General features: G+C 39.6%; 1 protein-coding gene across 5 annotated transcripts in view; it reads right to left on the bottom strand.

The window, feature by feature from the left end:
• The window catches only part of LRRC49 (leucine rich repeat containing 49), a 132,437-nt gene that overhangs the window by 43,792 nt on the left and 74,971 nt on the right, over positions 1 to 13,674 (bottom strand). For all 5 annotated transcript variants that reach the window (XR_016439273.1, XM_090028492.1, XM_090028491.1 and 2 more), the window contains one exon: positions 7,858 to 7,941. Coding sequence is in view for 4 of the 5 variants with exons in the window: in XM_090028492.1 (XP_089884618.1) it covers positions 7,858 to 7,941 (84 nt within the window). In the remaining variant the exon portion in view is untranslated. The remainder of the gene's footprint in view (positions 1 to 7,857; positions 7,942 to 13,674) is intronic.

Here is a 13,674-nt window from a genome sequence, read left to right as displayed (position 1 = left end):
TTCCCCCCCCCATGATAAACCAGAGATTAATCTACTGAACTTTAAACCCTGATAAGATCATCATAAAGATGCTTAAATAGAAAATGCCATTACAGTGAGATTAATGTATACAGAAAATACAGTAGATTAATCAAAGGTGTTGAACTTAAAATGGTTCTATTGGTTTCAGAGCCTTAACTAGTTAGTCTGAGATAGTCGACATATGTACAATGAAGAATACTCTTTAACCAGTAAGATCTTTAAATCGTAATGTTAAAATGCATTACACAGAGAGGAAGTTGATACATACAACTGTATACTGTAATGCCTAAATTGGACAGCAGAGTTACTCCTATCAAGAGTTTCAAGTAAATATAATTTCTTTAGAAATTAAATATGATTGAAAACAGGATTTGTTAACTGTGAAAGAGAAAAACAAGTGAGAGACAGCATACTTATCAGGCAGTGTAAAAATTCAGTCCAACTTAAATTTACCACACTAAAGCAATATCTTGACAACCTTCTGTAGAAAAGCTCTCTGAAAAGACACTTGTTTGTATAGCTAATTGTTTTCTTCACACTGAGCCATTCACACTAAAATTTCAAAAACAGTACTTTTTGAGGAGAGTTCCTGTTTTGTATGAATATTAGTAATTCAGAGCAGGAAACAGAATGAACTACCGTATTTCACAGTGTAAAAGTTGAGTTTTGAAGACAATTTTTAAAATTCAACCTCAATTTATATAACATCCCCCATCTCAGTGCGCAAGGCACTGAAAGCCCAGGTGAGCTTGTAGGAGAAGCATCGTGCTGGTAGTCTCCCGGGAAGTTGAACTGAGCTCCTGGTAGCTCAACCAGCACCCAGCTCACTGGCACCCTGCTTGCCCAGACCCAGGGTGAGCTGCTGCCACAGAAGTAAGGACCTGGGCCCCCCGCAGCTCAGGGGCTGCCCAGCCTGGCCGTTATCTCACTCCCCAGCCACAGGGCAGGCAGGAAGGCTCCTCTGGAAGCAGGACTGGGCTCCTCACCAATTCTCCCTTTAGCAGCAGCTGGCAAGACACCTGGTACTGCCTGGGAAGGGGCTGGCTTGTCCCAGGGGCAGCACAGGGTAGTGGGTATGGGTGGGGAAGACCGCATTGCCCCTGCCTGACACCCCACACTGCCCCTGGGGCAAGCCAGCCCCTTCCCAGGCTGCACCAGGTACCCTACTGGCCACCACTGAAGGCAGAAGTGGTGAGGGTCCTGATCCTGCTCTCAGCAGAGCCTTGCCACTTGCTCCATGGCCAGGGAGTGAGCTGCCACCAGGCCAGGCAGCTCCTGAGCTGTGGGGGCCCAGTCCTTCCCTCTGGGGTGGCAGCAGTCCCAGGGGACAGCCAGGCAGGCTGCCAGAAGGCTGTGTGCTGCCCAAGCTCCCAAGAACCAATCCAACATCCTGTGAGCCCACCAGTACGCCACCCCTCCCACAAAACCACCTGGGTGTCCATGCCTTGCACACCGAGGTGGGGTCAACTTATATACCAGACATACCTTTTTTTAAACAGAAATCTGGGGTCAACGTATACAATGTGTTGACCCATACACTGTAAAATATGGTACTTAGCTTTTTTTTTTTTGCTGCTGTGTACCTGGGTTTTTTTGGTCAGTTAGCATTTTGTAATCTGTCGATTTAATAACACTTTTGGCAAATCAGTAATGCAGCAGAGTCCCCACTTCTTTAGTTCAAAATGAGGCATACTGAAAGATACTGACAGATATTTGGCTGGGGTGATACGATTTAGCTGGGGTGACAACCGCAGCACCTGCTCCTGCCCAGGGCAGGGGGGGCGTACCCGTCGTTCTATTTAGGTCTCTTCCGACCCTAAGCACTATGAAACTATGAAAGAAGAAAAATCTTAAAACACAACGAATGTTGTTGAGAATACAAAGTATTGTAAAAATGCTGCAACAATTTGTTGCAAATATATCAATATTCTTACCAGACAATCTTGCCAGATAACAATATCAGATATTACGCATGCTTCATAATGCCATCCACTTCCTTAAAGTGGGTTTGGCATGAATTCTGAATTTAAAAAACATGTTTCACATTGTTTTCTACATTTGTATACCTTAAAATGGTGAAAACCCTTCACTTTGAAGATGTACTTAAAGATAATCTCTATTTAATCCTGGGGTTTCTCCATCTGCAGAGATGCATGCATCAGCAATCCAACTTGGGGCACATCTCTGCAAACAGGGGGACCTAGGCAGGTGCCCTTGGTTCTTCTGGGAGCCAATCCTGGGGAATTCCCAGCCACTTGAAACCCAGAAGCACCTGTACAAGATGGCTGGAGATCATGGGCAGCTCTGGTCTGCCTGCATTCTCCTGCCTTAAAAAGGAAACAGACATCTGCCATAAAACAGTGGCACAAACTCATACCATCTACATTATGTCCAGACATTCTGGGCATTTGTGGAGTGACAAAGGGCATGGACATCTGTTTGCTTCATCTTTGTGCTACCATAAAAATGTTTATGGTGGCAAAAAGCTACTTCTGTGTCCAGCCATATACATTACCTCACACCAAAAATAAGGGGCTTACAAGAATTCCTTTGTAGCGATTATAAAAACAATAACTGGGTTTTATTCCTATTTATTTTATTTATACCTGAATACATAACTTGCACTAATATTTGGAATGCTATTTTAATTGTAGTTTTCTGACCATTTCCTTATCACAACCAGTACAAAGTAAGGGGTTTTCACCATTTTAAGGTATACAGATGTAGAAAACAATTTGACGCACATTTGTTAAAGTCAGAATTCATGCCAGACCCACTTTAAGGAAGTGGAAGACCTTATGAAGAATGCATAATATTCGATATCATTGTCTGGTAAAAATATTGATATGTTTGCAACAAATTGTTGCAGAATTCTTATAATACCTTGTATTCTCAATAACATTCATTGTGTTTTAAGATTTTTCTTCTTTCAGTATGCCTCATTTTGAATTAAAGTAGTAGAGATTCTGCCACATTGTTGATTTAATAATACTTTTGGTAAATCAGTAAATTACAAAATATTAACTGACAAAAAACAGGTACACTAGGCAGCAAAAAGCTATGTAGTTCATTTGTCCCTCACTATGAGAAATAAGATAAACAAGTGCATCATACACACTTTTCAAAAACCAGTACGTATATAACAACAACTTACTGACCAGGCACTGCGAGTAAAAAAAAGAGTCAAAGGAAAAACTGCACCCAAGAATGGAAAGTGGCTTTTTGTTATGAAGTACCAGAACAGACCCCAGAGGTAACTGTACTGGTAGAGCCTGAATAATAAAAAGCTACGAGAATATTTTCATCAGCATAGCATTACATCCTATTATGATGGCAAACAGTACTGCATATGGCCATGAAATTTGATTCCTTTTGGAAAAGTAAGAAAAAGGAATATATCAAACAATATTAAAGGGTCACACAACACATCATGTGGAAATAATGTGGAGAGAAATTTGAAAATGCTTTCCAAAGGGAAAGAAAAAAAAAACACTTAACTCCTTGTTCTAGGACCTTAACAGAAAACCCTACATAAAGATACTGTGCAAGTGCTAACTTCCAACAGATCATAACTAGGTCAAATCCAAGGCAGTAAAACATTTGAAGGCACTTTGATCAATGAGGGTGTTTTTCACTCCAAATTTCTTCTTTCTACAATAGCCATTCTGGCTACAGAATAGCTAAGAAGTTACATGAGTTTTTGGAATTAGAATATATAGGGGGTTTTTATAATCCTCAAGTGAAAAAGCAATCTATATACAACTTTAATATATATAGCTTTGCTGCCACACACACACACACTGTCCATGATAAGGTTACAAAATTTTACCCAAAGATTGAAGGCTTCAAAAAGTCTTAAGTGCCTATAAACAGATGGAATTAAAAAAAGAACAACACAGCTCCTGAAACTTAATGGTCATTGCTGCTCCCATATGGAAATGAAGAGCATTACAAAAGATCATTACCAATCAAAGACTTTAGAGTACTGAAATCCAACTAATCTTCCTAACAAGACTCTATAGATACTGGGATCAAAGTCTTTAAAAAAAAAAATCTTTGAGTTTCCAGTCACAAGAAAGGTCCTATTTCATATTCCTTGCAACTACATCATAGAATTTTAAAGTGATTTTTTTTTAATCTCATGAGTTAATTCCCCAAAAATCAAACACAAGAAAGTCAAACAAAACAGCATTAAGGACAAAAACATTCTATTCACACAAAAGTGACTGAAAGACATTAAGAAGAAATCCTGAGGAAATAACCAGAGAGAAATAATAACTGAAGTATGCTTGAACGTTACTGTTTTTTCCTACTGTTCTAAAGATGAACTACTTGAAGATTCTGAATTCATTTAAATCTCTTCATTGCGAAAGGAAAATCTTGGACTTGGGAATCAGAACTTAAAATAATCTATTTCAATTTGGATTTAAAACAACAAGAATTTTCATTAAACAGGTTGTTTCTATGAAAGAAAAGGACTAAAGAAGAAAACAATTTTCTATTTTTTCAGAAATGTATTTAGATTACAAGCAAGCTGTAGTCTCCTCTGAAGATGCTTCTATGGGCTGGTTGTGTTTCTTTCTTTCGTTTGGAGGGTGGAGAGAGAGAGCTGTTCAGACACTGTTTCCAAGATGAACCATGGAGAAGGAGACGGCAATAAGGAAGAAAAGAAAATGACCAGCGTAAATTCTTTATTTAGGCCAATCATAGATGAGGAGCAGGCAAAAACTCGGAATAGAATGGCAGCTTCTTTCATAAAGACAAACACCCATGCTAAGAAATCAGACAAGAAACCCTGTCTAAGGACTCTGGAAAAGAGCTAAGGGCAAGCACCAAGGCCTGCCATGCCTCAATGAAGTTTGGTCCCTTCACTGTTGCACAGTAAGTGTTCATGAGTACTACATGCTGAATTTTGGGTCAGCAGAATGAAGTGGGTTGAAAACAGCATAGGTGTAGGCCTTGATGATGGATGACCTTCTACTGGCTTCAGAGCAGGGAAACTAGGGGGTGGAGGACATGCTAAGGAGTGAATGAGCGGCTTTAAGATTAGGAGACCTAGTTAACCTGCTACTCTTGAGGCATCCCAGCCACGTGGAGCTATGTTATGCTCTTCTACTTGATCTTCTGCACTGCTCTGCTATCTTCTTGAGGCCATGTACAGATGCTCCATTTCTAATGGAAGAACTACTGCTCTCCAACGAGAAACCGTAGCGTAGTGACATTCCAGCTTTTTCTCACAAAATAAAAATGGCAGCTCCGGCAGAAAAAATAACCCAACTCCAACAAGGTAAAAGTAACTCCCAGAAGAGTTTTTCCCTAGGAGAACGAACTTTTTTATATTTTATTTGAGGCTTAATTCCTTTCAGGGACTAGGAGGAGAGGAGCTGCAGGAAAAGGCTCCCAGACCTTCTGGAGTGGGGGTCACCCCAGTTTGGAAGAGGCATGGGGGGCAGCTGTTCCCACCCATTCTGTAGTGCAAGAGGGGAGGGTTGATGCAGTCACCAGCTGCTCCCAGACAGCTCCTCATACATCGAAGTCCCCAGGATGAGGAGTGGGTAATGGGCTTACAGTGCTACTCAGTTGCCTTGGTTGCTGGGCACCAGGAGCTGAACAGAGGGAGCATTGCTCTAATCCCCTATCCACTTCTCACGCCAGAATCCTTCAAAGTTAGAAGCAAGCAGGGGTCTTTCCCCTTCTGCTCCAGTCCCCCCCCACCCCGCGAGTAGGAAGACTGGAGCAGCCTACTCTTTCCCCAAACCAGAACCACCCCAGTCTCAGGTAAGCACAAAGGGATATGGGATTGTTCCACACTGAATGCCCATTCCTAGCGGTGTACGTTTTCCATCGCTGCAAATGAATGCTTGTACATAGCTTGAGACTCAGCTGTGAAGCTGTCCAACATAAAAACTAAGGTGTCCTAACAAAAGATTATATCTAGTTCATATATTTAAAGGCTTTGATGGCAATTAGTCATTTTATTTCAAGAAATACTCAGTTTAGTCCCTGCTGAAAGGGACCTCTTGCCTACACAAGCTTCTAGATCAGTGGTCCTCGACCTTTTCAAGACTCAAGGCATCCTTGAACAGACTCAAGGCACCCTTGGAAAATGACAAAAATAATACAGTAATTCTTCTGTTGCAAAAAACTCTAAGAAGTCATAATAGTTCAGGATGCCTTATTTCCTATCCGAAAATTCTGTGAATTTTGTGAATCATGTTTGTATACCTAACAGTGTTAAAATTGTATGGCATCCCACAAGACCTCTGAAAGGATCTCAAGGCACCCAAGTGCACCACAGCACCCTGATCAAGAAGTGGAGAATTCTGTGAGGCTTTCCAAGAAGACAGGAAACAGAAACTAGAATCTGAACATGCAAGGAAAGCATGGATATTTCCATAGGAGAGGGAAGAATCTTTTTTTTTTTTTTGAAACAACTAAAAGGTAACCACAGTTGGTTGTTATGCTGTTTTATCCTTTTAAAGAGAAGAAAGAAACCTCCACTAAAGTATAAAACCTTCAATTTCCTGTTCAAGCTTGAGTGAGCACAGCATTACACATGAATAATACATGCCCTCATTCCTCCAATGGGAATTTTCACTGGTAAAGTGGTTTGAGAAAGATCTAGGGCATCAAGACAAACAACAGTGTCTCCTACTACAAGGAAACATGCTTCAAAGCTTCAGGACCAGAAACAAAAGCAGATCACACTTCCATAAAAATGTCACAAATTTTTTTTCACTGAGTAGGAAGGCAAACATATCAGTCAGTTTTGTGGGCATCTGATCTGCATCTATGTCTCCACACTTTAATAAAAAGAACTAATATAAAACAATTTTAAAAACAAACTTAAATGAATATTTTCCACGGTACAAAGATAAATATAATAAGTATTGATTTTAAAGATAGAAACAACAGAATAAATACAGCATAGAATTTTTAAAAACTTAATTACTAAGCAATTAATCATCTAGTTGGTAAGATGTATACAAATAATATACATTTAATATATTCTTGGATTCCCATAAATTACAATTTCACCCCCATTCTTTTTTCTAGCCTATCAATTTCATTATGCAGTACCTACTGGCAAAATTCTTCATTTTCCCTCTTGCAGTTTCTTTAGGTTACAAACTGTTGGATTTTTGAACCCTCATACTTAAAGACAGTGCCATAGAGCACAGTCTACATTTTCTTCAGTCTGTGCTGAAGTAAATAAAAAATGTTTTGAGTCCCCTCAAAACCAAGTCATTTTGGTATTATCCCAAATTGTATCAAACCTTTCATTCAATCCATAACAAATCATTTTGTTTTCAAGTATATTCATAAAAAATAAATTAAATTTGAAAATACAGTTCTAAATTCAAAGAGGCACAGAATCATTCACAAAATAGAAAAGATAGCAGTGCCATTAAACCCTTGAATTTGGGTCTCACATGTGGAAGTAAGGGCTCAAATCACTGGCCTTAACAGTGTTCCTGAATCATCTCTCCTGCTGAAACTGTTCTACTTTGTTTAAATAAAATATTAATCGGGTTCAGCAGGAGGTGAATATAACTTGAAAGTAAAAGCATTCTCCTAGGACAGGGGGCACCAGAGTTCCCATCACACCTCCTATGAATTCTTTTTAACTATACATTGGAACAGTTTCAACAAAAAAGAAAAAAAAGAAAAACTGCAAAACACCCCCCAGTCTAGTGCTTAGTCCAAATGGGAAATAAATAAAAATGTATATATCTGTGAATAAATTACTGACAGACATTAACATGTTCAGTATTGCTATAAATTACATTAACAGTATTTTATCTAACCTCAATTACAGTTAGGACAATAAAATACCTTTAGCAAGGTCTGTCTGTGGCTTTCACGCTTCTTCTCTTCCTCTTTTCTTGCAGCGACAGATGCCACACGCCTTTCTTCTTCCTACAGGAAGAAATTAAGACAAGTTTACTATGCAAAATGAAATTGACAGGCTGATATAGTTATAAAAACAGAACATACATCCTGTTCAAAAACAAATATACTATATTTAATCCAAGATGAGCCCCCCCATTAACGGAGGGGGAAAACCCCTCACCTTGGATTCAAGTAGAAGGTGGTGGGGAAGCAGATGACCCCCCAGTAATTAGATTCTATACATGAAAAATGTATACATTTGTTATAATTTTCCATGTATAGCGTGTAATTTTTGGGAGCAGTCATCTTAAATTTGCTCCCGGCACTACTGAAGTGGGGAAGGCAGTGGCAAGGGGACAGGAGGTGGGAGAGGCAGTTGTGCAGCAGGTGGGGGGCAGAAGGTAGCAGCCTGATTCCTGATGCCTGCCTGTCCCCCATCCCACACACACATTTTGCCCCCTGCCAAAGGCATCTTAGATTTGCATAAATGCAATATTTATCCAGCCTGGGAAAAGAAAGCACTGAAAACACAGCAGCATAGGCTTCAGCAGAGCATATTCAAACCAAAGAAGGCTTGTTTTCTTATGTGTAGCCAGCTAGACTGAAGTGAAGCCATGCAAGTGTTATCCAAGCTAACTTGGGGATTTTCTTACTAAGGCTGCCACTGCTCTCCTCCTGATTATGTTCTACATACTTCTTATAATAGCCAGATTATTAGTCAATGGTTCTCTTGTATTTGTACACCCTGCTCCCTCCGCTCCTGCTTCCCAACTAAAGTACAAAAATATTTGCATTCAATATTATTTACTTACTGAAAGGAAATAATTTAAACTAGTGGGTAGGACAATGGCCTGGAATTCAAAAGATATGATGATTTCTATTCCTGGCCTGCCACTACCTTGCCACTTGGCCTTTGGCAAATTTCTTCCCTCTCTGTGTCTCAATTTCTCCATCAGTTAAATAGGAACAATGTTGTTGTTTTTATTTTAGTGATGTTTTTAAAGAGTTCTGAGCTCTACAGGTAGAAGGCATTGATTATCATCATTTGAATAGTTTACATTTTAAATAAAACCAAAGTATTATAAAACTTTCAACCCACTCTCTATCAGTTAAAGTAATACAACTGACAACAACCATGTTTTGGAGAACTCCCAATGGAGTTCCAATATTCAAGGAAGATTAGACTTCAACAATAGCATTACTAGGACCGAGTTATGAGGCAACTGCCCCAGTTGCCAACTGTGGGGTGGAAGACAGATTTGGAAAAAAAATGGCTACAGCCACACAATGGCAAGTCACAGAGCCTCACAGCAACCAGAAGCTGCCCTGCATGTGGCAGCTGCTCCAGGTGCACAACCACGTTGTTATTTATGCCTCTGGACTTCATCTTCCTGATTTTTCTTGAGGTTAAAATGAAAACCAAAACCACACATTTAAACTAAAAGAAAATAAATCTTTCACACTTTTCTATACCACAATGAAATAATAAAAAGGGAAAAACTCAGGTCTTAAACATTTGCGTGTATTTTTAAGCCCGATAATAGCAAAAGAAACACCATTTCCATTACCTACTGTTCTAAGCATTTTTTCTCCCTACTCACCCATGATTCTTTCCAGCCAAGAACTTCAGCAACACATAACATCCCCTAATTTTACCAGCTGCAACTGCTACAATGAATGTCTTTCAGTGCTAATTTTTACTATGGATTTTCATCTCTGTGACCAAATAAGTCAAATTAAAAATGGTTGTAGGTTGGGGTTCTTTTTCCTTAGACTTCAGGCTGCAGCATCAAGTGGAAATAATTTCAGAGTAAAGGGGAAATTCAGACTGCTATCCCAACAATTTTAGGCTGTTCTTAACTGAACGCACAGCATATATGCAGCTCACAGCATAAGGTGCAGGCCCTCAGAGTGCAAATTTTTCCATTGTCCTTCATGGGACTGTGATTACTTTAGCTGCTCACCAAATAAAGTTTTGGTAAAAAAAAAAAAATCCTCAAGAGCACAAGCCTAGAAAACAAAATGTCTGATGACTTCTTCCTCAACAAATACTGGCTCAAATATATTTTATTTGCAGACCAATTAAAGGTTGCTTTGCCTTTGATATATTAAGCTTGAGAAAAGAATACTAATTTTGTCTCTATCAACTGTTCTATTGCCTTATCTACCATGTCTCTCTCTCTCCTTTTTGATATTAAGATAACAATTGGCAATATTTAAATATTAAATGTTGTTGTATAGTTCTCAAGTTCATGCCAGCTATCATTAAAAATACTGAAGTACAAAACACAAAACTGATATTAAAAAGAAAAGCTAGGGGCAGAAATAGGCATTTCCTTGGTTGAAAATAATCAAAATGATAAATCACTATATCTGCTATGTTTAAAACATTCAAAATTTTTGAAGACCTTGTAGTATATGGTAAGTATTTTTCTTATACAGCATTTGTGTCATTTCATTACGTTTCAATATTACAACTAAAACATTGAAGTACTTCTTGTAAACAACTAATTTTGCCCTTATATTTTTATTACAAAAGACAAATAAGTACAGTGAGTCTGTGATAGCAAAGTCACGTTAGTCTCAGAAACCAAGATTTATATTAATCATTATAAACTGTTGCGTGCTTCCTGTTGCTTCAGTTATTTAACTATTTTTCTCAGTAATAGAAACTAATGGGAGACAGCAAAGGGTCTTTCCTGTAAAATATTAACTGCATTAGAATGCATTAGCTATATTTGTCAGACAACATTATTACTTAACACTGAAGAAAACAGATATTTGTACCTAAATAAAAGCATACAGTCAAGGATTTTTAAGTTTCTTGTCACAACAAACAATCTAATACAGAAGCATAGCCATATTTGGTTAAATGTACGCTGTTTACAAAAGTCCAAAAGTTCTCATAGCACAGTATTTTTAGAACACATATTTTCCAAGTAACAAAAAAATGTTCACTATGAACAGTTTCTCCAACACATATTTTGGAAAAACTTTTTAAAAACTTCATATACCTCATGAATATTTATATGATGCTAACTTCTAAAGACAAAGGATTTTTCTTCTCTCCCAAACTAGAAAGCTCTGGTTTAAAACAGTAAATGTTTCCCTTTTCACTTTTAAGAAACTTGCATGTTAAAAAAAAAAGTGCGGTCTCAAAAAATGGAAAATAAAACACCTCTTGCAAAAAAAAAAATTCTCAAAGAAAACCTTGATATATTAATTGCTGGCACATGGATGGAATTTTAAATGTCAAATGCAAGAAACAAAACAGAAACAGGATGTACTCTGTGTAACCATTACACTTCTCTACTTGTAAAAAGTTATTGTTACAGCATATGAGGATAACTGAGGCAGGTGTAGTATACTTTAAAATATGTTTGCATAGCAAAGGCTATTTTGCAAGATGATTCATGCATTGAACCTGACATAATTCAACAAATAAACTTAGAAATGATCTCTCTGTGCTTTTGATTATCTGTAATCAAAGACGGATTATGCCTGGTTGAGCACGGGGCTCTAAGTGAAGGCCCAGGCCTGGCAACTCTGGATTCATATTGATGAGCTCCTCTATTGTCCAGTTTTACCCTGCAAACCTCCTGTGGGGGAAAAAAAGCTTTTCTTTTTTTCCATTTTTTTTAAACTGTCCTACCAAGTTTTTATAGTCTGGAACCTCTTCTTAGCCTTCTTAGGCCCCTCAAGAATGAAGGTTTTAGCTCAAATTTGCATTGGCTTGCCTTGCTTCCTATGTACTTAATGTTCAAGAGACCAACAATGAAAGCAGGGAAGAGGGAAAGCTTCATAAACGCCATCACACATCTCCAAACAAAATAGTTTCATGCATGTATGCCATATGTGGCAGCACTGTCGGTGGTGGAAGCATGGCGGCAGCAAGCCATATGTGGCAGCACTGTCAGCGGTGGAAGGGATGGCGGGGGGGGGGTGCGCCAACCAGCAGTCAGCAACTACTGGCAGATGCCACCGGCAGCAGCTCGTATTCCACTGCTCATGGAAAGGCCTCTGCAAAATCCACAGTCCAAGGAAATCTGCTGCCGTTTCAGCAGTAGCTGTGACATGGTTAAAGCTTGAGTTCTGGCAAGTGCAGGAAGAGGGCGAGTGATGCTGAGAACAGTACTTTACTCCTCCTGCATCACCCAAGAGCATTCAGCTGTGGTAAGCCTATGCTACATGACAGAAGACCCTGGAAAAATCTTTTTCATTCCACCTTCCCAAAACAGGGTGCATGTCTTCTTTGAAGAAAATATGGCATATTGATTAGCTATAAAAAGTACAGAAGTCCTGTGGCAATTTGAAGAATATGATGAACCAGAGACTGTAAACACCCACAGTGTCCATCACAAGGCAGTAGTTCCATTGATTATGGATTGGCTCACCACAGAATAAAGAAGACATCTTCCAATAATTCTCTTTTGAGGAAACTGTGAAAGCACTGAACTGTCTGGAATCAGAAAAATCTTGTTGCCTGACATGATTTTACCAATAATGCTACACTTTGTAGCTCTTTCACAATTGCTATAATGGTCACAGAAAATAAGAAAACTAGTTTCAGGGCAACATGTAGCATAATACGCCACAACCAGGTACACGTGTGCATTCTTGCACTCTTTTCCAATGGTCCCCACCCTCACCTGTTCAAAGTGCACTTTACAATGTACAGAATCTAAGTGGCAAGGCAATACTAAGGAAAAGTACTACCAGTACCACCTGATTACTATATTTTCTCATATACAACAAATACCTTTTCCCTAAAAATTAGCCTGCTTCCCAAAAAAATTAGAGTATTTTAGGAAGGGAAACTTTACTTTGTTAGAAAAGGCACAAACCTAGAGATACTGAACAAGCCATACACATGGCAAGATGGTTGCAATTTGCATCTGCTCAGCAAACTGAAAGGCCAGTCTCAAGTTAACCATCTCACAACCATAGTTATTAACTAAGCACTGTAGCTAGTGCCGGAAGCATGAAGTGAGCTATTGGCTTAGTATCCTGATAAGGTCTGTGTGGAAGCTTTGCCGTGTACTCCTAAAGTAAAACTACTGTCTCTTTCATGCTGGACTGGATAGTCACCTTGAACTCACCCACAATGACTTAGATGGAAAAGAAAGGAACCAAAGATGGATACAGCCCTATGAAAGGCAGTTGACATTAGTTCTGTAACTTAGAAGGCTAGCTCTGCTTCCCAGGGCTCCACCATCCACATACCCTACCCTCGCCACACTTGATGTCATGATTTTACATGTATGTGGGAGTCTCAGCCCCTGGGGTGCCTTGATCAGCCTCTAGGTGGCTGGTTTCTTGATCCTGATAACTTGCCCTGTTCTTCCCCGCTTGGGTCCCAACCCGACTGTCCCATAAGTTCTCTGCTCATATCCTTCAGGGCAGTCACAGGAGGCCAGTGCCTCAAACTCACACAAACTCTCAGTCCCATCTCTCCTCCAGGTCCCTGGAGTGGCTGCCCACACCCACCAGACTCAGACTCACCGGCTTAGATGCTGCAATTGCTGCATCATCCTGCCTCCGCAGATAAGGCAATCTTTAGGACTCTCTCCCCCAAGCTCCCTTGGGTCGGTCCCTTGTCTCCGTCTCCCCGCATCCCCTTGGGTTTCTTCCTGGGTATTCTTCTCTTCCCGGCCAATGCCAACTGCCTGCTCAGCTCCCCTTTTAATTCCCCACGCCAATCAGCTATGAGGCTAACCACAGCATCCCATTTGCTGCCTAGCCAGCTCTCCCAGCTGATCA

Source organism: Crocodylus siamensis, chromosome 15 (genome assembly GCF_052110815.1).
Source record: "Crocodylus siamensis isolate JL-2025a chromosome 15, ASM5211081v1, whole genome shotgun sequence".
In the NCBI taxonomy this organism is placed as follows: Eukaryota; Metazoa; Chordata; order Crocodylia; family Crocodylidae; genus Crocodylus; species Crocodylus siamensis.
Note: the sequence above shows the minus strand (reverse complement) of the source record. Positions and strands in the feature narration are given on the sequence as shown.